A 27,870-nucleotide genomic window follows, 5' to 3' on the forward strand; every position below is an offset into this window, starting at 1 on the left:
TGGAATATTATAGACACTCTAGGACACAGATTCTTAATTTGGATCACATGGGTCAGCTCCAGGGGGTGTATTGTACTGCTTACTATTTGGTTTTCAGCAAACTGCTTATCTCCTCCAAGCCTGCTTCTCATTTTTCAAGCAAGGCTGATACACTAGAACCTTACTCACGGGGTTGCTGTATGCAGTAAAGGAAGTTCAATGTCTAACAGCCTGGTACACAGATACAGTCATTCACTTTGTCACTATATGAGCTAGCTCTTCTGAATTTCCTGAGTGTCAGAGCCATCCCCAGAATACACCAGTCAAGACATGGATAAGTTTGTATGTTTTATTTCCAGTCTGTAGAGATGATATCCAGTATCACACACACTCACACGCACACACACACACATACTGCATCCACCTTAACTTGCCCGACACACTCCTTCCTTTGAATGGCAGGGACAAAGCCATACTTGGCAGTCCCCAAGTTGCTGGTTACATTAGTTAGATTTGGTCTTTCAGAAAGAAGGCAGCTGACATCTAAGAAGCTGAGCCCTTAGCCAAAGAAGTAAGAGTCCTATAGCTAATAACCACAGTCTGAAATACATGCAGACCTCCCTTTCCAGCAACCACTCTTGAGACTCTCTCCCTTCAGGAGCTGCATTCCAAGAAATGATGAAGGAACTGGTGGGGTTTCCCAGGACACTCCCCATCCAGTGAGAGAACCCTTTCCTGCTCTTTCAAAAAGCTGAAAACACGCCCACTTGCTCTCCTCCCTTAAAGAGGCTTCCTGCAATCTTGTAAAGTGTGTAACCACTGCACTAAGCCTAGATGGGTCTGCCCTCTTGTCTGAGTAAGGTACAGATACACTATGATGAAAGGTCAAGGAAGGCATTTCCTTGCTCAAACGTCTCAGCCTGTCCCAGAAAGGAGAGGCAGTGGGAAGGGGAGGAGATAGACACTTGCTCAGCTAAGGATCTCGGGGGTGGGAGCAGGGGAGGAGATGTGGGGGTGAGATTTTACATTTACAGGGAGGAATGTTTTGCTGGGGTTTAAACTTCAACTAGGCTCATGCATTTGAAGTACCTCCTTAGACTGAAGATCAGCCAGTCATGGCCGAATAATCTTGTTCCTGAACTGGTCAAGACCAGTGGATTAATCCAACCTGGCCATATCCCCACCCCCTACCTGCTCCACTTCCTCAAAAACTGTCGTCAAGTCAGCTCCTTGGGTCCTTGATTATGGGTCAAAGGAGCCACGGGGAGCTCACACTGGCTCCAGCCTCCAACAGCCCCCAGACTTTCCCACTTGAAGTTTTTCAAAGTCTTCTGCAGGACTCTTGCCCAGTCTTGGGCCCAGTTAGGCCCCTAGGATTGCAATGTAGTCACCTCATAGCTTCCTCTTTCCCAACATTCATCACCAGGGTCTGAATTCCCCACTAGACTCTAAGTCTGTTCTTTTCAGTACTGGCCGGTAACAGGTGCTTATAAACATGTGCAATGGATGAGTGCATCTAAGTCCTGAGTGGGCAGGGGAAGGGACTATAGAATACAGGTGGGATCAAGGCTGACGGCCCTGCTGATCCTGCCTCAGAGGCACTAGGAAGGGTGAATCCTGGCCCAGGGCCCTCCCCGAGGGTTGACCTAGGAGACTGCCCCTCCCTGTCCCTTCCCTGGTTTTCATCACTGACTGAGGCCAGCCCAGAGCAGAGACGAGGCAAGGGCAGAGGGTATCTGAACACCCAGGCCCCAGTCCAGATCCCCCATCTCCAGATAAACCCCTGACCTTGGACAAGGCACTTAATCCCTGTGGGTCACCACAGTTTTGTCACCTGTGAACTGAGAGGCCTGCCCCAGCTAACCCACAGGGTGGCTCAGGGCTCTAAAACTCTAGTCCATAATAAAAAACACAGGTGACCCTGATCCAATTCCCAGGCTCAAGGTTTTGAGTGATTTGGAAACAGAGAGATGAATCAGAGAGACAGTGGGCACAGCACATGTCAGGACAAAGTGGGGTGGGGGTGGGGGCTTAAAGCTTGTAATAGGTTGTCAATAAATATCTGCTGAGTGGCTGAGTGAATGAATGAGAACAAATGAATGAGTGGTGTACGGAAGGTGTGGAGGCAAACGAGGAAGCAGAGTCAGGTTTCAAGCAGATCAGGCCACCTATTTCTCAGCTCCTGGCTTAACAGTGGTGTGCTGCCTCTCTTTGCCATGAGCACTGAAGTCCTCGCCCGCCTACCCCATCGCCCTCAACATCCTCCCTGAAAGGTGGGACTAGACTGAGCTAAACCCCTCCCCAAGGCCCCAGGATCCCCTCCACCTCTGAAGCCCCAGCAAGGGTCAGGGGGTACTGCAGCCTCCTTCTGAGCTGCCTGTAAAGGTGTGGCCGGGGGCAAGATTAGAGGATTCCTCTGGAAACTTCTGGAAGGGCTCACATTGCCAAGCCCCTCTCCTCGTCTCCTTCTGTCACCTCACTGAGAATAAGACAAGGCGTGGACGGGGGGAGACCAGCCGGGGAGGTGGGACCCTGCGTGGCCACATCCTAGCACACCCAAGATCCCTGTCTGAGGAAACCCTAACGAGACCTTACAGCCTTATCCCAACTCCAGGGTCTTCTAAAAGTGGGCTGAGGTCTTCACCAGGGCCAGGCCAGGATGCCAGGACTCAGCTCAGAGACCTGGAAGGACAAAGAGTGCCAGCTGCACGTGCGGGAATCACAGGCTCTGGTCTCCCTGTCCTGGCCCTGTTCCGTCTGGTTTTTGGTTTAATGTCAGCCCTTCTGCACAGGGAGGGGAGACGCAAGGAAAAAGAGAGGGAGGCGATCTGGACTCCCCAACCCAGGGCCCCTTTAAGGCAGATCATTTGTGCTATACAAAGAGATCACTGATTCTGCTGAAGAAAAAAACAAACACACGACGACCAAACAAAATGAATAAGAGGTCACAGTGAGTCACGAAGGGTGAGGTCAGGAGGGAGGAAGAGAGTGGGGAGGGCGAGGCAGGTCCAGGCAGGGGTCCTCAGGGCAGGCTGGCGATGTCTCTCTCTGGAGGGGGCCCGACTGGCTTGGGGCTGCCCTCATTGGCTTTTCCTTCGAACATCATGACTCTGGTTTGGAAGTGGTGAGGAAAAAAAAAAGAAAACAACACAAAACAGGATTAGAACTCTTTTCCTCATCCAGGGAAAGATCATCCCGGCCCTCACATCTGCAGGGACCACCACAGAATGCCTTTGCATCCTCTCTCCAGGGGGATTTCCCCAGAAGCCTCTGCAGGCAGATGGTCCCATTTTACAGAGGAGAACACTGAGGTGCCAAGGGGCAATGTGACTCAGAGCCACACAGGCAGAATGAGATTCCAGACTTCAGACTTCTGGGTCATGTGCCTCCCCCGACCATGCTGCCTGGAGGAGGCAGGGCTAGTCTGCGCTGTGGGTCTGCTCAAAACCCAGATCTTCAAAAATCTCCCACTGCTCTGACAGTAAAGTCTGGGGAGCAGAGGGTGGGGGTTCAAGGTATAGCCTCAGGAAGGAATCCCAGCCCTACTCCTTCCCAGCTGGTGCCACAAGCAAGATACTCAACACATGCTCAGTGTTTCCAACTAAATGTGATGATGCCCAAAGCGCTCACATCCTGGAGCTTTTCCAAGCGACAGTGTTCTCCTCCCTCTGGTCTCCCTCCCTGGGTAGGCTCCTTCAGGCCCCTGGCTCTGAATCCCATCCAAGGTTCGATCGTCCACAAAGGGCCTCTGAGCACCAGACCTGCACAGCCAGCTCCCTCCTCAACCTCTCCCCTTGTGTGTCTAGGGGCACTTCCAAGTCAATACATCAAAACTGAGCTCAAGTCCCACCTGCCCCCTGCTCTTCTCTCAAAGCAAACTGCACCATCACTCAGTCAGCTCAGAACCCAGACCTTACAACCATCAGACTCCTTGTTTTCCTTTAAACCTGGAAGCAACCCTGCCAGCTCTAACTCCAAGATCACCCCCGACTCCAACAGCCCCTGCCCACCTGCACTTCAGCCCCTCCAGGCTGAGCACCTCATTTCTTACTTGCACAAGCGTGTGAGTCTCCTAACAACCTGCCTGCAGCCACTCTTCCTCCAGTGCAGTCAGGGAGACCTTTTAAAAGTCAGCTCCATGGGACTTCCCTAGTGGTGCAGTGGATGAGAATCTGCCTGCCAATGCGGGGGAAGGCGAGTTCATTCCCTGATCTGGGAAGATTCCACAGGCCGCAGGGCTACTATGCCTGGGCTCCACAACTACTGAGCCTGTGCTCTGGAGCCCATGAGCTGCAACTCCTGAGCCTGCGTGGTGCAACTGCTGAAGCCTGTGTGCTCTAGGGCCCAAGAGCTGCAACTGCTGAAGTCCGCGTGCCTCAAGCCTGTGCTCTGCAACAAAAGAAGCCACTGCAATGAGAAGCCCGCACACTGCAACGAAGAGTAGCCCCCGCTCACTGCAGCTGGAGAAAGCCTACATGCAGCAATGAAGACCCAGCATAGCCAAAAATAAATAAGCAAATAATGCTAAATCAACCGTGGACGACAAGGCCCCGCATCGTCTGGCCCCTGCCCATCTCTGCAGACTCACCCTTCACTCAGTGTCCTCCAGGCACACAGGCCTTGTTAGGCTTTATGCTATTCCTTGAGCATCAAAGCACGGCTGTGCCACAGGGCCTTTGCACGTGCAGCTTCCCCCACCTCATCTCTTCACATCCCCCTCACGCAGGGCCCTGGTCAAACGTCACCTCACTGAGATCCTCCCTCTCCACTACCCCGCCTCTTTCTAGTCCTCTTGCCCACTTTATTTTTCTGTGTGCTGCCCTATTGCAACCTGGTGTTTGGGGTTTTTGCCTTGTTTTTGTCTGTCTCCTGTCATTAGAATGTAAGTAATTCATGGGTCCCCAGCACCAAGCATAATTCCTGGCACAGAGGTGGTGCTCAATAAATATTTACTGAATTCATAAATGACAAATCTAAGGAGTCAACGTGCAGACTGGGGCCCAATACAGAGTAAATATCCACTGAATCTTAGGTGTATTTTATCATCACTCCTGTTGCTACCACCTAGCCATTCAGGTGCGGTGTGATCTCACCTGTATGGTCTTCCTATCACACCTCCTGATCATCCCGCCCCACACTAAACGCTCTGACCAGCCTGAAACCCATGGGCTCATGAGCAGGTCACTCAGCTTTACTCTTTGTAAAGTGAGACAGGTATATTTTACATTAGTACATTTGGTTAACCTTACACAAACACACCACTGTACATAAAACAGATAAACAACAAGGATTTACTGTATAGCAAAGAGAACTATATTCAACATTTCATAATAACCCCTAATGGAAAAGAATCTGAAAAAATATATATACATACTGGGCTTCCAAGATGGCACCAGTGGTAAAGAAACCGCCTGCCAATGCAGGAGACCCAAGAGATGTGGGCTCAATCCTTGGGCTGGGAAGATTCCCTGAAGGAGGGCACAGCAACCCACTCCAGTGTTCTTGCCTGGAGAATCCCATGGTCAGAGGAGCCTGGTCGGCTACAGTCCACAGGGTTCCACAGCGACACGACTGAAGTGACTCAACATGCATGCAGGCACGCACGCACATGTATAACTGAATCACTTTGCTATAGACCTGAAACTTACTCAATATCATAAATCAACTGTTTCAATTTTTTTAAATTAATCTTATAAAATCCAAGCAAGGGTCCTTTACAGTCTGAACAAATACTGTGGGACTCTCCAAGGAATTTCTCCGCTGCTCTCCAGTGGGGAAGTACATGCAAACTGGGATTTTGGTTACCACACACTAGGCGCTTGCCATCAGCCAGGTGCTGGACTCCTCATATGTATTAGCTCATTAACCCTCAGGACAACACTTCATGCAAGATACATAAGATCATCTCTATCTTACAGGTGAAGGAACTGAGGCTCAGGGGCTGAAAATAATATTCCCAAAGTCATTTCAGTAGCAAGAAATAGCGTTAAGAGGAACTTCCCTGGTGGTCCAATGGTTAAGAATCTATCTTCCAGGATAGGGGATATAGGTTCAATCCCTGGTCGGGGAACTAAGAGCCACATGCCGTGGTGTGATGAAGCCTGCATGCCACAACTAGAGAAGCAACAAAGGACTCTTGTGCCGCAACAAAGACCCACTGTAGCCAAAAAAATTTTTTTTAAAGAAGCAGAATTGGGAAAAAAAAAAAAAGAAACAGCATCAAGATTGAACACTACCTACCTTTTGAGCTGGTTTTTGCTCTAGATTATGCTCACAACAATCTGTGGGGTAGCAGAGTCATTTTACAAAGGAGGAAGCTGAGGGTCAGAAGGTCTCAGCTGTGCAGTTATCATCATCGTCATCACCATCACCGTTGCCACTTACCGAGCACTGATTTCGCTAGGTTCTGCTATGGGCTCATTTTGCGGGCAAGGTACTTATTAACGGGACCATTTGATAGATGAGACATCAGGTTCAGCGAAGTTAAGAACCTTGCCCAGTGAGTCAGAGAAATAAATTACCTCCTGGCGGGGGACTGGCTCAGGTGCCGAGCCAGGAACCTCTCCACACACGGTAACTCTGCCTCCAGAGACCCCAGGAGAGGCAGGAGGTACTCACAGCTTAAGGACCGCCGAGCGTTTCCCCAGCATCATGTTCACAAAGTCTCGGTAGGAGATGGTGTCGCTGACCCCACCTGTCACCTCCGAGATCATCTTCTTCATCTCCAAGTGGGTCTTGGGGACCCCAAGCTTCTCCATCATCCTTTTCAAAGACATTAGATCTGCCAGAAGAGAAGCAGATCTGTTAAGTGGGGACAGGCTGCTGGGCCAAGTTGGGAAGCTCCCAGGTGGCACCCCATGCCCAGAAGAAACCCAGCAGGATGGCCCCTCCCTGGAGACTGCAGGCAATGACTTTTCTCTTCTTGGGAGAATAAGCCCATCACACCCTCCCTGCCCTCTTCAGAGGCAGTATGGACTAGGGGTTAGGGACATGGTCTTCTAAAGTCAGGCAGATTTGGTTTGGAATCCAGCTCTGCTATTCTTGGCTGTGGGATGTGGGGCAAACTCCTTAACCTCTCTGAATCTTCAGCCATCAGTGATCAAATAGTCAATGGGATCGTGTGGAGTGAGGATGCACAGGATGCCCCTGACACACAGCTCCTCTTCATTCTATTTTTTCCCTGCGGCTGCCTGAGGTTCGGGTGACCATGAGTCCACTGCTCCAGCCACCCGGGAAATCGAGTCCAGCAAAGTGGGATCAGAGAGTCGGCCTGACCCATGCATCAGAAATCGCTTTCCCGGGTGCTGGCTGCCAGCTCCTCCCCGACCTGCCTCTCCCACCCCACAGTCCCAGGCTCCACCTTGCTGGAAGGGAGAGGGGGCCCAGAACAGCCTACAGAGCAAGAAAGCCAACAAATGAACCAAATTCAAGAAAAACAAGGGAGGCACCCCGAGGAGCTGCTGCCTCTGACCTCCTGGCTCCCAAGATCTGAGGCAATTTCCTTCTGATTGTTCCATGAACAATGGGTCAGCAAACAGCGGAGTGGGGGTAGGGTGGGGGCCAATTTTAGGGCCGGGGGAGGGGTGGACCAGCTCCCCGGAGAGGCAGGGTGGGCCGCACTGATGTCAAACCGAGGTGCCAGTATGTCCAGGACATTTCAATGAAGGCTGGACAACGCTCTACAGAAAGGAGTGAACCGTTCCCCGCACGCTGTGGGCCAAACTAAATTGGCAAGACCTTTCCGGATGGCAACTTGGCAAGATGCTTCAAAAGGCTTTAACCCAGAATGCCTAATTCCTGAGATTTACTCTAAAGAAATAATCATCAGTGTGGACAGGGACTGACATACAAAGACGTCCTTCGTGGGAGTACCAGTAAGACTTAAAACCAGACATCATCTGAAAGGGCGATGCTAAGGTGTCGGGTGAATAAATCATAGTCCATCCCCACAATGGAATATTATGCAGCCATTAATTATAGTTCAAAAAAATGAATCATATGTCAAAATACAAACAAGATATTATTTTTTAAAAAAGGCTCTAAAGTGGTATAAAACTGCTTGTGATTAGCACAAAGAATGGAAGGAAGCTATTGGGGTTGGGGTTGTGGTGATGTATTTTGGGAGGTGGGGTTGTGGTGACATATTTTGTCCCTGTGCTTTGCGGTGATTTCCAAACCATTTTATAGTGATGATGTATTAATTTAATAACCCCCTATTTTTAAAGAGGTTTCCCTGGCGGTTCAGATGGTAAAGAATCTGCCTGCAATGCAGGAGACCCGGCTTCAATCCCTGGGTGGGGAAGATCCCCTGGAGAAGGGAATGACAACCCACTCCAGTATTCTTGTCTGGAGAATCCCATGGACAAAGGAGCCTGGCAGGCTACAGTCCATGGGGTCGCAAAGAGTCAGACGTGACTGAATGACGAACACTTTCACATTTCATTTTTAAAGAAAACAGGATAAAAATATTCAAAAAGGAGAAAAACGAGAGAAGACAGAGGAGGAGGAGAAATGCTGGAAGGAGGGTTCACTGGGAAACCACAGGCTGGTGAGGCAGGAGGACTCTCTGACCTGCCACCCCCGACCCATCAAACTGCCTCCCCTCCCCCAGCCCCACACCCCTGGGGTCTCACTTACCAATCTCGCCCTCATTGTTCAGGTCAAACTCCATGTACTTCTCTGGAAATCACAGAGCAAAAACTGGCATTAGCAGGGCCCCAGTGACTCCCCTGGGGGGTAACTGGCTGGGTCTTCAGGGAGCCCACACCAGCCTCCTCACCCCACTTGGGGGGCTCGATGCCAAGTCCTGCCATTTCAGCTGTTGTCTCTGGAGAAAGGGCTCACCCCCACTGCACCTTTTGACAGCAGGCGAGGTGGAGAAAGATGCCCAGGCTCCACTCTGACCCTCTGCCAAGATGGGCAGCTGCTTTGCCCCAGACCCCCAGCAGTGCAGGCTGGCTGCATCCCAACCATCTGTGAAGAGACTGAAATAAATACCTGGCCCCGGGGAGGCGGATCTGCAGGATTTGGGAAGCAGATCTTGGGGGCAGGAATTGGTGGGTTCAGAGCATCTCAGGTGATTCAGATGGGCAGCTGGGTGAGAGAACCTCCAAGCTAAGAAGTCCCCACAGTTCTGATCTTTTGTAGGCGGCTCATGGGTTTCACTGAGAACCTGATGCTCTCTTAGGACAAATGCTCGTGCAGCTGCCCTTGACTGCAACGTGCCATGTACAGTGCCCCGGGGTTCCCGGACACTCCCTGCAAACCTCGCTACAGACTTGGAGTTCGACCTCCTGGATCAAGGGGTCGGAAGAATGAGCCTGGTATCTCCTGAGAAGGCAGTGTGTGCAGGGAAGTCCTGAGGCCTTGGGCAGGTCGCCCCTGCCACAGGAGGGCAGAACCTTCGGGGTCTCTTCTGCACTGAGCAGCCAGCATGAGACACCCAAGATCCTCCCAGTGATCTGCAAGGCCCCGTGACCTTCACAAGCGTCTGCCCTCCAGACTCCAGGCCTGCCTCTCCCCTTCAATGTCCCCCATCCCACCCTGCTCCCCGCAGCAGCATGTTACGGCTCCTGGCCCATCTCCCACATGCTCCTGCTTTAGCCTTGCCACCCCTCTGCCTGAAATGTCCCTCCAGGAATTCTCAGGGCCTTTCCTCTTGCTCTCAGGGGCCTCCAGCCTTTCTAACTGGGCCCCGTCACCCCCACAAAGCACCTACTATCATCTGACACACTTTCCACTCCCTTGCTCTCTCTTCACCACCCTTCCCCCACGAGGACACGGGCTCCTTTGGCCAGGGGGCTGCCCTGTGTGTGTGTTCCTTGTGGCCCCCAGGTCCCAAATGGCCTGGTGCCTAGTAGGACTCATTTGGAGATAAAATGAGTGAGTGATTTAAAACTTCCACATTCCCTTCACTTCCGAGGTATCTTCCTATGGTCCCAGGATGGACCCCATCCTACATCCCAATGAGGACCAGGAGCGTGGAGGGACCTCTATCCCTCCTCTCAGAGCCACCTCTGAAGAGTGACCCTGTTAGAGACCGGCCGCTCTGCATTGGCACAGGGAAGGGGGGGCAGAAGGACCCGCCAGGGCGGGAGTGTCTGTCTTCTACTTCTTTGCCTTCTTTCTTCCTTTCTTCTTTCTTTATGATGTAAAAAGCACCAATTGTGTAATGGTTAAGAGCAGAGGCTTTGGAGTAAGACCAATACTGGTTCAAGCCCCAGCTCTGCCAGTAGTGAGCTGTGTGACCCCAGGCAAATGTCACCACCTCTCTGAGCCTGAGTTTCTTCATCTGCACCATCTCCTCGCAGCTTGGATTGGGCTGAGGCGGGGAGATCTGCAACCCTGAGCACAAGGTCAGCGCTCAGCACACGCTCAGCCGTTGGTGTCCTGCCTCAAGGACGGCTGAGCTGTAAGCGGTCCGAGGAGCACTGGCCAGCTCTCTGCCCTGGAGCAGTGAGGATGCCCACAATGCCAAGTTCGAGTGGTCCCCCAGCGCGCCCAGGGCTCCCACACCCAGAGTGCATCTCCTGGGCACCAAAGGTGGGTCTGTCCGGCTCCTTCTGTGCACAGCTCCTCTCCTTTCAAGCCGCTGGCTGGAAACCAAGCACCAGAGCCCAGAACAGAGGGACCTTTCTGCCGCCCCCGCCCCGCGCGGGCTCCTGGGCCCTGTTTTCTTTTCATCCTGTGCTGCTGGGGATTCAATGGGCAGAAACTCTGCCCCCTGCCCCACTGTGGCGACACAAACGTCCATTCTCCGCAGGGGCTCCCGAGACGCTCCACCGCGGAGGAGGGGAGGCAAGCAGGGCGACAAAGAGCTGATTGTGTCCTGGGGCCCCGGGAGCGAGCAGGGCGGGCCTGGGCAGAAGCGGGCAGGAGCCAACCTGAGCCATACTGGGCAGCGGAGGGGAGAGAGGGCCAGGGTGGGCCCGGGGCCTGCGGGCAAAGGGTGTCCCCGGGGCTGGACACCCTGTCTCATAGTCCGCCCGGAAGTGGGGTGTTTTGGATGAAACCGGGGTGCAGCCTGGCCCTGTGGGTGAGGAATGCTATGTGTGAGGGCAAGGGGGGCCACCCAGCTCTCCTGGGGATGGGGGGCAGCCAGCCCCAGCTCACCTTTAAAGGCTGCGAGCTTTTCTGGCAGGTTCTCTTCATCACTGAACTTTTGGTCGCAGAGGAACTCCTATGGAGGAAGAGGACAGCGGGGAGCAGGCGGTCAGCAGGCAAAGCTCACCAACACACAGGCCCCCTGCCCGGTGCTGCCCTTCCCACCAGGTGGCTGGGCTTGGCCGGACTGGGAGGGAGGCTTCGGGGTTTATCTTGGCCTCCTGTCAACCCTCAGGGGCAGACCTGCACAGTCCAGCCCGTGGGTAGGAAGTTTGTTTAGCAGCTGGCGGTGAGGCCCAGTGGTTCTGCTCTGGAAGACAAAGCACCTTCAGTCAGCCTCTGAAGTAGGGGCACAGGGACCTGGACTTCCCCTCTGGGCACCCAGGAAGCTTCAAGTTCCACAAAGCCATGAGCTGCAAAGGCAAATCACGTGGTTCCAGCATGAACTCCTTAAGTAGGCGATCCTGAGCCAATTGACCCCTCTTTGAATCTCTCTCGCTTTATCTGTCAAATGGGTATAACTATCGGAGATCCAACCAATCCATTCTGAAGGAGATCAGCCCTGGGATTTCTTTGGAAGGAATGATGCTAAAGCTGAAACTCCAGTACTTTGGCCACCTCATGCGAAGAGTTGACTCATTGGAAAAGACTCTGATGCTGGCAGGGATTGGGGGCAGGAGGAGAAGGGGATGACAGAGGATGAGATGGCTGGATGGCATCACTGACTCGATGGACGTGAGTCTGAGTGAACTCCTGGAGTTGGTGATGGGCAGGGAGGCCTGGCGTGCTGCGATTCATGGGGTCGCAAAGAGTTGGACACGACTGAGTGACTGAACTGAACTGAACTGATCGTCAACTTCTTGTCTGCGAATCCAAGGAGAGTATATATATGAATCTTGGCAGCTCAATAAACAATAGCTGTTATGTTATTATTATTATTACTCTCTCTCCAGAAGTCATTTACCCTCCCACCTGTGTCCTCATCTGTAAAACAGGGTCTGCCTTCCCCTCAGATGCTTCAAGAAACTCAACTGAGCCCTTTCAGAACCAGATGGGGTTGAAGGGAGATGGAGTAGGATTAAATAACAGTCCCAGAATGAAGCACTTGCCCACGCATTCACTCTGGATCTCCTAGTGAGCCCAGAAGGTAGCTATAATTACTATTCTCATTTTACAGATGTGGAAACTGAGGCTCACAGAGCCAGAGCTTCAGCTCAGTTCTGTCTGACTTAGAGCATGCACCTTTAATCCCAACACTTAAAAATGGGCAGTGAGCAGGTATTCATCTGACTTTAAAACAAAAACTAACAGTTAGCACCTGCTAGGCTAGGCACAGTGGCAGGTGTCTTACTTGAAACTGAAAGTGTTAGTTGTCCAGTCATGTCCAACTCTTTGTGACCCCATGGACTGTAACCCGCCAGGCTCCTCTGTCCATGAGATTCTCCAGACAAGAATACTGGAGTGGGTTGCCGTTGCCTTCTCCAGGGGATCTTCCTGACCCAGGGATCGAACTCAGGTCTCCTGTGTCTTACCTCCCTTGTTGCTCATCTTCAAGTGGCCTGGAACCTGCATTCAGAGGAGGAAGCAGAGGGTGCGCTCGCATCGTGGCCCCAGTGTTTGCAGAATTTCCCCTCTACTTCCCTGGACCTTGCTTTTCTCACTGAGCCGCATGGACATGCCTGTGACTCCACCCTTTCATTATTTCAACAGTTTTTGAGGGACCACAGGGTACACTGCTCTGTTCTAGGTATCCTGGGAGCAGGTGAGACCAAGGAGGGTAAGACAAGGTCCTTATCGTAAAATTACAGGAAGTCCCTGTTTAACATGATGTTAGAGGACCTCCCTGGCAGTCCAGTGGTTAAGATTCCACGCGTCCATGCAGAGGGCTCGGGTTCCATCCCTGTTCGAACACATGCCATGCAGTGTGGCCAAAAACATTAAAATAAAGTAAAATGTTAAATATTATCTAGGCCTAACTAATACACAGTTTGAAGCTCCCCTCTGCTCTTCCCTAATCCAATTTCTCTCCCTTCCCAGAGGTAATCACGATACTGAACTTGGGTTTCTACCATTCTCTTGAATGTTTTTCCTGTTATGACCAGGCCAACTACTATTGAAAAATACATCTTACAAATTAATTTGGAGGAGTTTACAAAATTCTAATTTAAAATTTTGGAACGTCCCATATAAATATATACTTGTAGTTCAATAAATGATCTTTAAGTGAAAAAAAAAATTATCTGGGCCAATCATGCAACCTGTTTCTGATAATTCCTGCCATCATTTCCTGCTAAATGATGAACAAGTCTATACTTACACATCTCCTAGGACAGGGAACTCACTACCTCTCCAGCCAGTCTTTGTAAATGCAATGTAGAATGGGAGAATGACAAGCACCTTAGTTAGGATAAAGTTCTCTGGGTTTGGATCTCAGCCTCCTCCTTACTAGCTGCAAAATGGGCACACAGGTACCCACCTCCTCAGGCACCTACCCCTCAGTGGAGACAACCCTCTGTGGGTAGTTAGCACCAGGCTCAAACGTCCCTGCTCAGTAAACAAGAGGTACAACTCTGTGTGGGGCAGCATCTGATCCCTTCGAGGGTTCGAGTTCCTCCCTACTAACTCAGAACCCTTTGACAGAGTAGGAGGCACCCCCCTCCACCGCCCTGCCAATGTGGCTTCTCTCACTGGGTCAGGGGGCCTCTGATTGCTCCTTTGCTTTCAGCAGACACTGTGTGATCCCACTCAGTTCTCACAGCCACCATTACTTGAGTTTGCAGGTCAGAATAGGACCAAGGTGGTCAATATATTACACGTCCAAGGTACCCAGGCAAGGTGAAAGCTCAAGGTTGATTTGGAACCCACATCTATCAGACCCCAGGGCCCATGGCTCCAGCAGCTGAGTAGGTGGGGGGCAGCCCCGGGGCCCATGGGGTCCAGCTGGCTCAGCCGCAGCCTCACTCGGAGCCTCATTACCACGCACCATGCACAGCCTTGCTTGCACTTGGCTCCGCTGAGCTGGAACCTTCCCCTGCAGCCTGGGAGACTGCCCTCCTGTTGGCTGGCTCTGTCTGTCCATCCCTTCCTCTTGGCTTCTTCTCGTAACTCTAGCTCTTCTCCTCTGCACCCCCCCCACCCCCACCCCCCCTGCCCCGCCGACCGAAAGCAGGACAATTAAGTCTTGTCTGTGACCCTGTGCCAACCAGGCACCTCCTGGGGTCACAGATGCCACATCTGTCTGGCGGAGGTACAAACCAGCCAGGGCTTCCCAGCCTTTGGGGTAAAGCAGAAACATTAAAAAAAAATAGGGGGAAATGCGAATATAGGGCGTCCAAGATTTTATTTTGCCAAGTCGAGTCTTTAAACAATGACCATTGACGGTTGCCATGAGTTCAGAAAAGGATATTTCATAAAAGAAGGAAGTTCACAATCTCTGAATTTTTAAGTGGAATCCATTTAGGCTACTCACCACACTGTGCCTGTGACCCCTTCACTTGATCATGTTAGGAAGCACAAGAGCACAGGCAAAGCCCAACATCTGAGATCCTCTGGGGAGAGACCTGGGGGCCCTCCGAACTCCCCTGTTCTTTCTGGTTGACCAGAAATCCTGCACCATCCTGGAGCCTGTCTGTAATGTATGTTGACCACCTCTGAAACAGGAGGGAAGGGGGCAGGGGATGACTTTAAAAGAATGATACAGCCTGAGTATGCAACACAGACTGATTAGAACCAAACAGGTCCCAGATGGTGGCCGAGGGGACCTCCACTAGACCGGGAGCCTCAGCTTTAAAGGGCAAAAAGTGGGCGGTGGCCCAGTTCCTGGAAATCCCCACCCCTTCCCCCAAATAGCTGAAATATTCCTCCCACTCATTAGCCTACGAAATTACCCAGCTCTATAAAAACTGACAACCCCGTACCGTGCCAAAGCTCTCGCTCTCTGAGATGGCCCACACTCTCTGTGGAGTGTGTTTCTCTCTAAGTAAATCCACTTCTTACCTATCACTTCGTCTCTCATTGAATTCTTTCTGTGATGAGACATGGAGAACCTGAGCTTCATTAAGTCCTGAGACCAAGTGTGTGATCTTAGTTAAAAGACTGTGGGTTCAAGACCCAGTCTGAGTTTCAAGGTTTCACCTCTACGGATTCCAGACAGATGGGGGTCAAGGGGTAGGACTTCATCCCGGGGCTTGGAGACAAATCAGACCTGAAGGCAAGAGCTCAGCCTGAACTGCGGGGTGCTTAATAGCCACACCCCTCTCTGGACCTGACCCTGGGCCTGGCTCTCAGCAGGCAGCCCTAGGTGTCCAAAACTACTGTCTGTTCACTGATAAAGCCAATTTCCTCCTTAGCACTGATCACCATCTAACATGCTATTTCACTTCTGCCCTCTACATCCCAGCTCTCACCCCCAGAGTGGGTGCCTCAGCAATCCTGCCTCCTTTCTCTGCTTCCCCCATGCCAGGTGCGCTCCCACCACAGGATGGCAGCTGTGTCCCCTGCCTGGAGCGCACATAGCTGCATGTCACCTCCTTCTGGTCTTTTACTCAACTGTCACCCTCTCAATGCCACACAGCCTCCTGGAGACCCCACCCCACTTCCGATCCACCTTAAGAAAACACTTTGCATTCCACGGTGAGTTATCTCTTAACACGACTTACAGTGTAATTGCTTATTGAGGGTGTTGTCCATTAGCTGTCTGCCCCTGCTGGGTTCTACTCTGTAGGTGCTCAGTCAATACTGGGTTGGCCAAAAGTGGTTTTCCTATAATAAAACCTAAATGAACTTTTTGGCCAATATTTGCAGGAAGGGTTAATGAACTGAGACTCAGGGAGGATAAACAACTTGCTCATCAAGGTAATCTTTTCATACTGTTCATGAGGTTCTCAAGGCAAGAATGCTGCAGTGGTTTGCCATTCCCTTCTCCAGCTATGAGAAACCTAGACAGCGTATTAAAAAGCAGAGCCATCACTTTCCCAACAAAGGTCTGCCTAGTCAAAGCTACGGTTTTTCAAGTAGTCATGTATGGATGTGAGAGTTGGACCATAAAGAAGGCTGAGCACCAAAGAACTGATGCTTTTGAACTATGGTGCTGGACCCTTGACAGTCCCTTGGACTGCAAGTCCATCCTAAGGGAGATCAGTCTTGGGTTTTCATTGGAAGGACTGATGCTGAAGCTGAACTCCAATACTGTGGCCACTTGATGCAAAAAGCCGACTCATTGGAAAAGACCCTGATGCTGGGAAAGATTGAGGGCAGGAGGAGAAAGGCGACAGAGGATGAGATGGGTGTATGGCATCGACTCAATGGACATGAGTTTGAGCAAACCCTGGGAGATGGTGGAGGACAGGGAAGCCTCGAGTGCTGCAGTCTGTGGGCTCACAGTCGGACACGACTGAACAACATCAAGGCAGCACAGCTGGCAAGTGGCTGAGCTGGGATGAAACTCCACAGCAGAGGCTCGGGTTCCCTCCCTGAGCAGAGGTGAGGAGCAGAAGGAAGGAAGTGGCAGTGGGTGCTGGAAGAATGCTATGAGAAGGCAGGTTCTTGGTAACAGGTTCTAGGAGGATGTGTTTACTGTCTCTGCCCCACGGATGCCTAGCACCTGGCAATTCCCAACATACAGTAGGTGCTCAATAAATGTGAGCACTGAGTGAACAGGGAGGACTGCATTCAGCCCAGGAAGACTTTCTCCACCCTCCCTCCTGAAATGGAAAGGGCAGCTTTGCAAAAGCATGTTTATGCACATGACAGAGGCTGGAGAGGACTGAGATTGGAATGACATTTTCCCTCAGTGATAAATGCTTGAGCCATTGGGCAACTATGGGCGGGAGAAGCAGCTGACCTGTTTATGGGCGGGTGGGCAGCCCATGCTGACCTCGGGCTTGGGGCAGCTGTGTGGACCATGCTTTTGGCAGGGGCGTGGGGAGGCGGAAAGGCGGGAGGTAGGAACAGGAGCTCTATTGGCTGGGCTGCCAGCTCCCACCCCACCTCGGAGCTTTGGATTCCTGGTCCCTGCTCATGCTCAGCCCACAGCTTCCTCCCTCCAGACTCCTCTCCCTACATCCTTGCCCAGCCTCAGGGCACAGCTATGCCCACTGGGCGGGTGCCTTCTCCAGACCCCAGCAGCCCCTGCCCTAGCTCTGGGCCTAGCTCTGGGCCCCCAGGTGGAGGAGATGAAACTAGAAGGTCACCTTAGATGTTAGAAAAAGAAAGAAACTGGAGGAGGAAATGGCAGCCCACTCCAGTATTCTTGCCTGGAGAATTTCCATGGACAGAGGAGCCTGGAGGGCTGTAGTCCATGGGGTCGCAAGAGTCAGACACAATTGAGCGACTAAACCACCACCACCAAAAACAGAAACAAGAGGGCGAGCTGGAGTCAGAATGCCTAGGTTTGAACGCAACTGAGTGCCGCGGGGAAATGACTTCATTTGTCTGGGCCTCAGTTTCCTCATCTCTGCATGCTCCATCACTCAGTCGTGTCCAACTCTTTGCGACCCCAAGGACTGAAGCCCACCAGGCTCCTCTGTCCACCCCATACAAGAATACTGGGGTAGGGTACCATTCTCTTCTCTGGGGGATCCTACCGACCCAGGGGTCAAACCCAAGTCTGCTTGGCAGGCGAATTCTTTATCACTGTGCCACCTGGGAAGGAGAAAAATAGTTACCTCATAGGCTTGTCCTGAGTATTACAGTAGGTAGGTAAATATACCTAAAGTGCTTAACTCAGCGCCTGGCACTTGGTAAACATTAAATTAATGTTAGCAATTTATTATTATCCTGGCATGCTGCAGTTCATGGGGTTGCACGATTTAGTTACTGAACAACAATTTATTATTATCATTTAACGTTTCTATACATTCAATCCACTTATAACCCCCAGCTCATCATCCAGACCATCATCAACTATTAAACAGATTAGGAAGGAAACCCCCTCCCCCAATTCAGGCCGGTTAAAGTTGCCCTTTCCCTTCTCCGGGTGTCCTCATCTCCCAGATAAGACAACGGAAGTCCAGAGAGATTGCTCAGCTTACTCAAGATCACAGTGTTTTCACAATTCAAGGTCTATCTGCCTTCACCATCCCAGCTCCCTCCCTGCCCCTTACAAGGCCTGGCCACGGTTTCCGGGCAAAGAAGGTCAATACTGGGATTTGGGCAGTATTTCTTCTTGGGCAGCTACAGAAAGAGGTTACTCCAGAGGCCAGGGAACCACTCTATAGCCCTCTAGGGGGTTGAGAAGGGGTGTGTGTGCAGACGTTTCATTCTAGTCCCATCCCCCACTCCCACTCCAACCCACTGTCCCCACAGACCAGTTTTTCAGGCTGCAGAAACTGCTGTCAGAGCATCCAGGTATGAGGGGTTCAGGGGCCCACTGGGCTCTGAGAGTAGACAGTCTAGAGCCCTTGGGGGCTTGGTCAGTTCCTAACAAAGGACCAGGAAATGCAAGCTGGAAAGAGCCTGGGGTTGAAAACAAGAAGCCATGAGCCAGGAGGTCACTGCCCACGGCCTGGACTCCCAGAGGTGGCAGAGCTGCTCTGACATCCACCCAGTCACAGAATCCAGAAGGGACTCCTCAGAGACCCAGCTGGTCCTCTTTGTCAACACCTGGGGAAACTGAGGCCTCAGAGGGCAAGGTCTTGACCAAACCATCTTTCCTCCAGCAAGTGCAGGGTGTGCTCGGCAGAGGGATGGGGAAGGGAGCTTGACTTGGATTGCTTGGGCTCAAATCCCAGTTCCAGCACTTACTAGCTCTGTGGCCCAGGGCAACTTGCTTTACAACTCTGGGCCTCAGTTTTCTCATCTGTGAAATGGAACCATAATAACAGAACCTCCTCACTGGGTTGGTATAAAGATTAAATGAGTGAACAGTATAGAAAAATCCTCACTTCTAGTATACTTACTGTGTATATGCTTAGTCACTCAGTCATGTCTGATTCTTTGTGAACATCATGGACTATGGCCCCCCCAGGCTCCTCCGTCCATGGGATTCTCCAGGTAAGAATACTGGAGTGGGTTGCCATTCCCTTCTCCAGGAGTTCTTTCTGACCCAGGGATTGAACCTGGGTCTCCTGCATTGCAGGCAGATTCTTTACTGTCTGAGCCACCAGGGAAGCCCAGTATATTTACTAAAGGTTAGCAGTTATCACTGTGTGTTTGGATCACCCAAACTCAAGCCACACCAAGAGAGTGCATAGCAGAAGGGCAGAGAAGAGGCCCACCCACGACTCTGTCTCACATTGTGCCATCATGTCCTCCTGGTGAGCCTTTACCCCGGTCACTCCTCCTCCTCCAGGGCAAACTTGGCTTTGTCCTTGGATACCAGGCTGAGCTGGTAGTAATGGGCCATCCACAGAGGACAGAGTGCGCCCATCTCAGACCCCAGGGATGGTGCCCGCAGCTGCTGCCTCTCTTGGTCATCTATACTCTCTGACGCACACCAGTCTCCCCCTGAGAGCTCATGCCCAGAAGGGGCTGTTTCCTGAACCAGCAGGGGTTGGCAGCCCCAGGATGCTGTGTCCTGGCCTCCTGATCCTCGCCATCTGCCTGTCCCACCCCCAGACCCCACGTAACTCCCTTTCTGGGCTGGTACCTCTAGCACTTGCTCCCGGCCCTCCAGGCATGTCTTTATGTATTAGCTGCAGCAGAATTTTAGGGTAGGCAGATATCACCATCTTGGAGGCCATCCAAGGGGCTGGTGGCCGCAGGCCTGGGAGAAAACCCCAAGGACAGGTGGCACCATGCCTGGCCCTATGGCCTCTGACGCAGCCCACAGGCTCTTAAAGGGCCAGAGCCAGGTCACGGATGCCCGGCCTGGGGCCTGGCGTGTAGCAGGTGCCTGTAATGTGCACCCGCGAGGACAACAGGCTCACATTCCCCATGGCAGCTCTGAGGCCTCATCCGGACACAGTGTGCTCGCCAATAGATGGGGCAGCTGGAGAAAAACACCCCACCACCTGCCCGAATGAAGCAGACCCTGCAGAAATTCCATCTCCAGCTTCCTGTGACGTGGCCAAACTAAGGTCGAGAGGAGCAGGACCTGCAGGGACACTGAATCCTCAGAGGTTCACGTGGTTGCTTATCACCATCTCCCTTATAATATATTAAGGAAGAGCAAGAGATACGGGTGCCCGGCGATGCCAGCTGGGCATTCACCTGGGCAGGGGACAGGGTAGCACTGCCAGTCCACAGGACAAGAGACACACCTGTGCAGTGCCAGACCAGGGCTCAGAGGCCTCCCGCTGCTGGGGGAGGGGCCAGGGAGAAGCAACCCCTGGGCAGAGCTACCCGGCCTGCTGTGCCCAGTTCCTGGCGCAGGTGGCACGTGGGCTCTGACTAACCATCAGGCACCAAAATGCTACAGGGAATGCCGAGTGCCCTTCATTCGACCCTGGAGGGCTGAGAGGGCGGGATGGTAGCCAGAGATCCTTATCCACGTAAGCAAGAGAGGCCTGTGTCATAGTGAGGCCACAGCCACCTGGTGGACAGGGGCTAGGCCGAGCCATGGGCAGCATTGGGAGACAGAATCCCGACTCTGTCACTTCCTGGCTGGGTGGCTTTGGGCAGGTGACTTCACCTGGCTGAGCCTCTGTTTCCTCATCTCTAAACTGGGTGGCCAAGTAATCCTTGTCTCACGAGGATGTTTACAGACTCTTGCTGGGCATCCACCTCATCCGGTGTTCCACTGAGAGGAGTCAGTGAGATGAGGCGCGCTAAGCACCAGGCCTGGAGCGAAAGCACAATGCAAGCTATTTTGTAAATGAGCCTCTGGCCACCAGCTGCAGCTCTCACCACCCTCCAGGCTCCTCCTGCTCCATCCCATGGCTAAGGACACTCTGAGGGGCACCCGCCCAGTCCTGTAGCTTCCCTTGGTTCCTGCAAGAAGCTGGAGAGAATCTGTCCTGTTGCCATATAAGGCCGGGTCTGGCTGACCCGGGGTCACCTGTCATGCCATCAGGGTGCGGGGAATGTCAGCTATGTAGGGGGGTAGGAGGTCCTGCTGGCTCCAGTGATGCAGAGAATGCGCACGCGCAAGCACACACATACAGATACACACACACAGACATACACACACAGACACACACAGAGACACACACACACAGACACACACATAGGCACACACACATACACAGACACACACACATACACAGACACACACACATACACAGACACACACATAGACATACACACAGAGATATACACAGGCACAGACACATACACACAGAGACACACACACAGACACACACAGACACACACAGACACACAGAGACATACACACACACAGACACACACAAAGACACACACACAGACACACACAGAGACACACACACACAGACACACACACAGACACACACACAGACACACACAGAGACATACAGACACACACACAGACACACACAGAGACACACACATAGGCACACACATACACAGACAGACACACACAGACACACACATAGACATACACAGGCACAGACACATACACACAGAGACACACACACAGACACACACAGACACACACACTGACATACACACAGACACACAGACAGACACACACACAGACACACACATAGGCACACACACATACACAGACAGACACACATACACAGACACACACATAGACATACACACAGAGATATACACAGGCACAGACACATACACACAGAGACACACACACATACACACACACAGACACACACAGGCACACACAGAGACATACACACACACACAGACACACAGATATATACACACACATGCACACAGACACACAGAGAGATGTACACACACACAGACACACACATAGACATACACACAGAGATATACACAGGCACAGACACATACACACAGAGACACACACACACATACACACACAGACACACACAGGCACACACAGAGACATACACACACACAGACACACACAGACACACAGATATATACACACACATGCACACAGACACACAGAGAGATGTACACACACACAGACACACACACAGACACAGACACACACAGACACACACAGACACATACACACAGAGACACACACATAGGCACACACACATACACAGACACACACATAGACATACACACAGAGGTATACACAGACACAGACACACACACACAGAGACATACACACAGACACACAGAGACACACAGAGACATACACACACACAGACACACACACACACACACAGACACACAGACATACACACACAGACACACAGACATACACACACAGACACACACACACATATACACACAGGTACAGACACACAGATATACACAGACACACACACAGACACACAGAGACGTACAGACACACACACACACAGACACACACATAGGCACACACACATACACAGACAGACACACATACACAGACACATACATAGACATACACACAGAGATATACACAGACACATACACACAAAGACATACACAGACACACACAGACATAGACACACACAGACACACACATAGGCACACACACATACACAGACAGACACACATACACAGACACATACATAGACATACACACAGAGATATACACAGACACATACACACAAAGACATACACAGACACACACAGACATAGACACACAGATATACACACACACACAGAGATGTACACACACAGACACACACATACACACAGATATACACAGACACACACACAGACACACACAGAAATACAGATATACACAGACACACAGACACACACACACAGAGACTACACACACACACACACACACACACAGAGATATACACAGACACAGAGTGGGGATGCCCACAAGGGAGCCCCAGCCAAGCTCAGAGATGGAGAGGAAAGGCTGGGGTCAAGTGTGGCCACTTGTCTGTGTGTCATGCTCAGTTGCTTCGGCTGTGTGCAGACTGTCGCCCGCCAGGCTCCTCTGTCCATGGGATTGTCCAGGCAAGAATATTGGAGTGGATTGCCATTCCCTCCTCCAGGGGATCTTCCCAATCCAGGGAATGAACCCGAGTCTCCTGCATTCCAGGCAGATTCTTTACCCTCTGAGCCACCTGGGGAGCCTCATGTGGCTGTTTAAACCCAGGTAGTAATATTCAGCCCCTCTGAATCTCGCCTCATGCAATATGGGAACAGACACTCACAGGGTTGGAGTGAGGATCCAATAAGATAATGTCCCAAGCATGCCTGGCATACTGCCCAGCACATGCCAAGTGCGCAGAAAATGACAGCAAAAACTAGAGTGAAACCCCCAAAAGTGCATTTTCATACAGCTCTACAGGGACCTCTGGGTCCACCCAAATCTCCTTCTCTTTTGACTCCTGAATCCCTTATCATAACAATAGCCAAGACTGAGCTACCCTGCTGCCCTCTGGAAACTGGCCCATCCCAGGGAGGAGAAAGGCCGCAGGGAAACTGTTGGCCCAGAGAAGCCCCCAGAGCTCGTCGCCAGGCCAGGCTCTGCCCCAGGCAGCAGGCACAGCAATGCCCAAACACATACAGTGAGTCATGAAGCTCTGACCTTCATGCCTTCCAGCTTCCAAAGGGCCACTGGGCAGCTGCTCAGCCCAGCACCCCAAAAACCCCACTTCAGTGGAGCAATGAAGCTACACCCCAAAAGCAGGCAATCTGGGCTGCCAATACGGGTCGCTGACTCATTGGAAAAGACCCTGATTGGGGGATAGACTGAGGGCAGGAGGTGAAGAGGGTGACAGAGGATGAGACTGCTGGATAGCATTATAGACTCAAGGGACATGAATTTGAGCAAAACTCTGGGAGACAGTGAAGGAGAGGGAAGCTTGGCGTGCTGCCATCCATGGGGTCATAAAGAGTGAGACACAACTGAGCTACTGAACAACAAGAATCCATCCACCCTAGGGAACCTCCACTGCGGCCATGGCCATGTGCGAAATGGATGCAGACCTTCAGACTCAGTGACTCCCCTAGAGTCTGCAAGGAGCTTCAGTCTGATCATCTCTAGTGACAATCGTTGTAGGGACCTGGAACAGAGCAGGCATCTCTGCTCCCAGTTCAGGAAGGGGAAGATAAGATTCTGCCAGACAAAGGGGTCTGGTTCAGGATGAACAGCCAGCCTATCTCAGACCTTGCCCCTGGTTTCCACTCCTGCACCTTGTAGTCCCAAACAAACCAATGATAACAATCAAGACAGCAGGCAGCTCTCCTGTGTACTCTACATAGATTATCTCAGCTGAAAAATCACAACAAACATATTACCATTATCTCAAGAGGCTTGCCCAAGGTCACAGAGCCAGTGAACACCCCCCTCCACCCATGACTCTCAACTATGGTGGGACAAACTTGCTGCTGTGGTAGGGAACAGCTCAAGCTTCTAGTTTCATCCTGGTGCCTCCTTCCTTGGGAGCCCAGAGCCTAGATCCCAGCAGCCCAGCCTGGGCTCCCACAGTGGATCTCAGAATAGCATCCAGGCAGGGAAAGGACACTAGACCAGAAGTTCTGCCACTGGCCTCTGTGAAGCCTTGGCCAGTGGCTTGCCCTCTCTGGGCGTAGGGGTCCCAAGGTGGTTAGACATAGCCCTCTCTCGTTCACCATCTCCAATCTCAGTGCTGTCCAGACTGGCCCCTGAGAGCCACAGTCCCTCCCTTTTCTGAGCCAAGTCAGCACACCTCCCAGAACAGCCCTGTAGCCTCACCCCCACCCCATGTAGTCGCCCCATCCCCCACGGGCAGGGTTGGCATGGAAAGTCCCACACACTCTCCGCTCCGCTGGTCTGTCCAACTATAGTCACCTCTCTCCCATCTCCAGCTGTCTCTGGCTCGGGGTCCTCCGGCTGTGGGTGGATTCAACTGGCTTGGAACCCGGCCGGCTGAGTGGCCCAGGGGGCTGTATGAGGTCAGGGTTCCAGGCTCCTGTCCAGAGGGCAAAAGCAGCCAACACCAAGGCTGGGCCAGCTGCGACGGGACCTGGGAGGGAGCCCAGCAGCCTGGACCCCTGAGAGTCCCAGCCAGACGTCCAGGTCCGGACATCCAGCTGTGCTCAAGAAGGCACCAAGAGGCCAGGCGTAGGATGATGACAAGGGGGCCAGAGTTTAACCTGGTGGGACTCTGGGGTCTCCAGAGCCCTCCAAGGGTTTCCTACTGGTGGAGTGAAACCAGGTAGGCTGCCTAGTTCTAGACAGTCCATGGAAGTCAGACTGCAAGCCCTGGGTGAGAGTTAATACTACATTTGTGCCACAGCCCTCGGACCCGCCTCCACACGGCCTCCCCCCAGGACCCCGCGGACCCTCACCACTGTCCACTTGGGACTCTGAGCCGCACTTGGATCTTGGATGCCCAGCAGCCCAAGGGAACCAGCAGGGGAAATGTCCAGCCTTGTTTCAGTGGGCATGACTCTGCCACCGGTTAGAAACCTGGGACATCCTCCTCAAGAAGTCATCCGAATATCACCCATGGAGGTCTTCTCTCCTGCTGGGCCAGGTGCTGGACCAATCACAAGACGTTCCTTCCCTTACAGAGCCTTCGGGGGACCCAGGCTCTGCGAGGAGAGGTCCTTGCTACGGACCGCAGAACTGGTACATGGTGGAGACCAGATCTGAGCCCAGGGCTTGTGGTGCTGCCTTCGAGTTCTGACCAATCCGAGCAGGCCCGACAGTTTTCCCTTTCTTCCAGAGTTTAAATGTAGTCTTTAAGCAAAGGTCTAAAACGTCCCATTGTGTGTCTGGCAAGAGCCGGAAGGATTTCTTTATAGAAATCCACCAGGACCAGGATGAAAAGCATCAAGTATCTAAGGCAACCTTTCCTAAAAGCGCTGGAGCGAGAAGGAGTTGTGGGAGTGGGGGAGCCAGCCAGGAGGCCAACATTTTCTGGGGGGCGAGATCACTGGCCTGTGAGTCTGGAGCCCGGGGTCCTAACAGCAGCCTGATCCAGACTTGCTGTGCCACCTTGGGCCGCTACCTCACCTCTCTGAGCCTCTCTTCCCTCCCCCGCTGTAAAACAGGGGACAACTCAGACATCGGGGGGCCCTTCCAGTGCCAAGTCCCTGCGCCAGATCCCAGGCCAGCTCCGGGGGTGGCCAGGGCGGGTGAACTGGGCTGGCATCAGAGCTCCAGAGAGGGCCCCACCTCCCTAGTCTGAGAGGGACAACTTGCAACCCGAGACCAGAGGGAGGTGGAGGGGCTGGAGGGGGACCTACCTGGAGGCGCCGAGACAGGGCTGGAGGGAGGAAATTGGGGAAAGCCGGGGAGAAGGAGGGGGGTTGATTTTGCAGCCAGCACAGCCTCGCAGACGGAGGTGGGACCCACCCCACGGGGCGCTCGGAGATTTGGGGGCGACTGGCACGCTGCCCTGGGGGGCAGCGTGGAGCTGGAAAAGCGAAGGCAGCGGCGCGCGCTTACCCGGTTGATCTCGGCCAGCCTCCTCTCCTGCCGGGCTTTGAGCAAACCGAAGGCTTTCCCTCCTGGAGGAGACAAAGAGGCGGCCGGGGAAGCCGGGGGGGTCTCTCTCCGGGCCGCGCGCCCTCGGCCCGCGCCCACTCCCCGCGCGCCGCAGACCCCACCGAGCGCCCCGCGCGCACAGGTGGCGGGCGGGGGCCACCAGGCGCGGGCCGGGGGGGTGGCGGAGGCGCGGGCGGGCGGGCAGGGGGCGGGGCAGGGGCGCGGGCCGGCGCGGGGACCGCGATGCCTACCTTGGAACCTGTTGCTGAGCGCGACCGACATGGTGAGCACACGGCTCCCGCCGGCTCGGGGCTTCGCGGCCGCCAGCGAGGGACGAGGAGGAGGGGCGGGCGCCTGGTCCGAGCTCGCGCGGCGTGTGGCGGCGGGACCGAGGGGCGGAGGGATGGCGCGGGCGGCGGGACACTCCCCTCCCCCCTCCCTCGCCGCCCGGCCCGCCCCGCTTCCCCTCCCCTCTGCTCCCCGCCGCCGGCATCAAAGCGGCTATTATGCGGGACGCCGAGCCCGCCGGCCGGCCCCTCTGCTGCAGGACGCGGAAAATGCTCCGCGCTGGGGCCTCCCGGGAGCGCCTCCCTCTCGCTTCGTCCCCGGGACCTCTTCCAGTCCGTTCCCGTTCAGGCCGCGGTTTACCGTTGAACGGACGGGGACGACCTTAGTACTCACTTCGTGGAATGACTCTGAGGATCCATCCAATGCAGGTCCCAGTTGCCGGGAGTTGAACTCTCCTTTCGCCTTTTGCGCAGCACGTACTTTCAGAAAGGCAGGCCCAAAGTTCCCAAACTTTCCTCTTAACTCTTGAAAGATGTACACGCTTGTAGCTTGCTGAGAAAACGCATAACGACAGTGTCTCTCGGGTATCACCAACACTTGAAATCAATTAGAACGAGTTGGTGTTTTGTTTATAAAACCTTTTCCTTGATCACTCACTGGCACCAACGCAGGATATATATGTTACATCATTTAATCCTCAAAACTTTGTGAAATAGGACTGCACCGCTCCACGTTATAGAAAAGTCAGAAAGTTGGAGCCTGGAGTACAAGTCCACCAGGATGATAAACCAAGCCTCTAGTTTCTGAAACAGCAGGTCTCAAGAACTGGAAGAAAGTGAAAAGTGGTTAGTCCCTCAATCGTGTGCAACTCTTTGCAACCCCATGGACAGTAGCCCTCCAGGCTCCTCTGTCCGTGGAATTCTCCAGGCAAGAATATTGCAATGAATAGCCATTCCCATCTCGGGGGGGGGGGGGGGGGGGGGGGGGGGGGATCTTCCTGACCCAGGGATTGAACCTGAGTCTCCTGAATTGCAGGCAGATTCTTTACCGTGGAGACACCAGGGAATCCCCAGTGGCCCTCCTAACAATTAATTATGCATGGGTCACAGCACTGA

At 53.0% G+C, this 27,870-nt stretch overlaps 1 protein-coding gene across 2 annotated transcripts; it reads right to left on the reverse strand.

The window, feature by feature from the left end:
• Positions 1-314: 314 nt before the first annotated feature.
• Positions 315-27,282, reverse strand: AIF1L (allograft inflammatory factor 1 like). Of its 2 annotated transcripts, XM_069582160.1 has the most exons (6): positions 26,719-27,282; positions 26,429-26,490; positions 11,092-11,158; positions 8,617-8,658; positions 6,598-6,760; positions 315-3,089 (listed from the first exon to the last, which is right to left on the reverse strand). In XM_069582160.1, exons 1-6 carry the CDS (start codon positions 26,747-26,749, stop codon positions 3,002-3,004), a joined length of 453 nt encoding a protein of 150 aa, XP_069438261.1. In that variant the 5' UTR covers positions 26,750-27,282; the 3' UTR covers positions 315-3,001. The 2 variants fall into 2 exon arrangements, with proteins under 2 accessions (XP_069438261.1, XP_069438262.1); XM_069582161.1 differs by lacking the exon at positions 26,429-26,490 and having other exon boundaries at positions 26,719-26,866.
• Positions 27,283-27,870: the final 588 nt, after the last annotated feature.

The sequence above is a fragment of the Ovis canadensis genome, chromosome 3 (genome assembly GCF_042477335.2).
Source record: "Ovis canadensis isolate MfBH-ARS-UI-01 breed Bighorn chromosome 3, ARS-UI_OviCan_v2, whole genome shotgun sequence".
Taxonomy (NCBI): Eukaryota; Metazoa; Chordata; class Mammalia; order Artiodactyla; family Bovidae; genus Ovis; species Ovis canadensis.

Coding starts and splice junctions, on each gene's coding strand:
- AIF1L (XM_069582160.1), bottom strand. CDS start 26,749: ATGTCGGTCGCGCTCAGCAACAGGTTCCAAG. Junction 11,159..26,428: donor GGCTGGCCGAGATCAACCGG/GTAAGCGCGCGC, acceptor CTTCCTCCATAG/GAGTTCCTCTGCGACCAAAA. Junction 6,761..8,616: donor GAACAATGAGGGCGAGATTG/GTAAGTGAGACC, acceptor CTCTTCTGGCAG/ATCTAATGTCTTTGAAAAGG.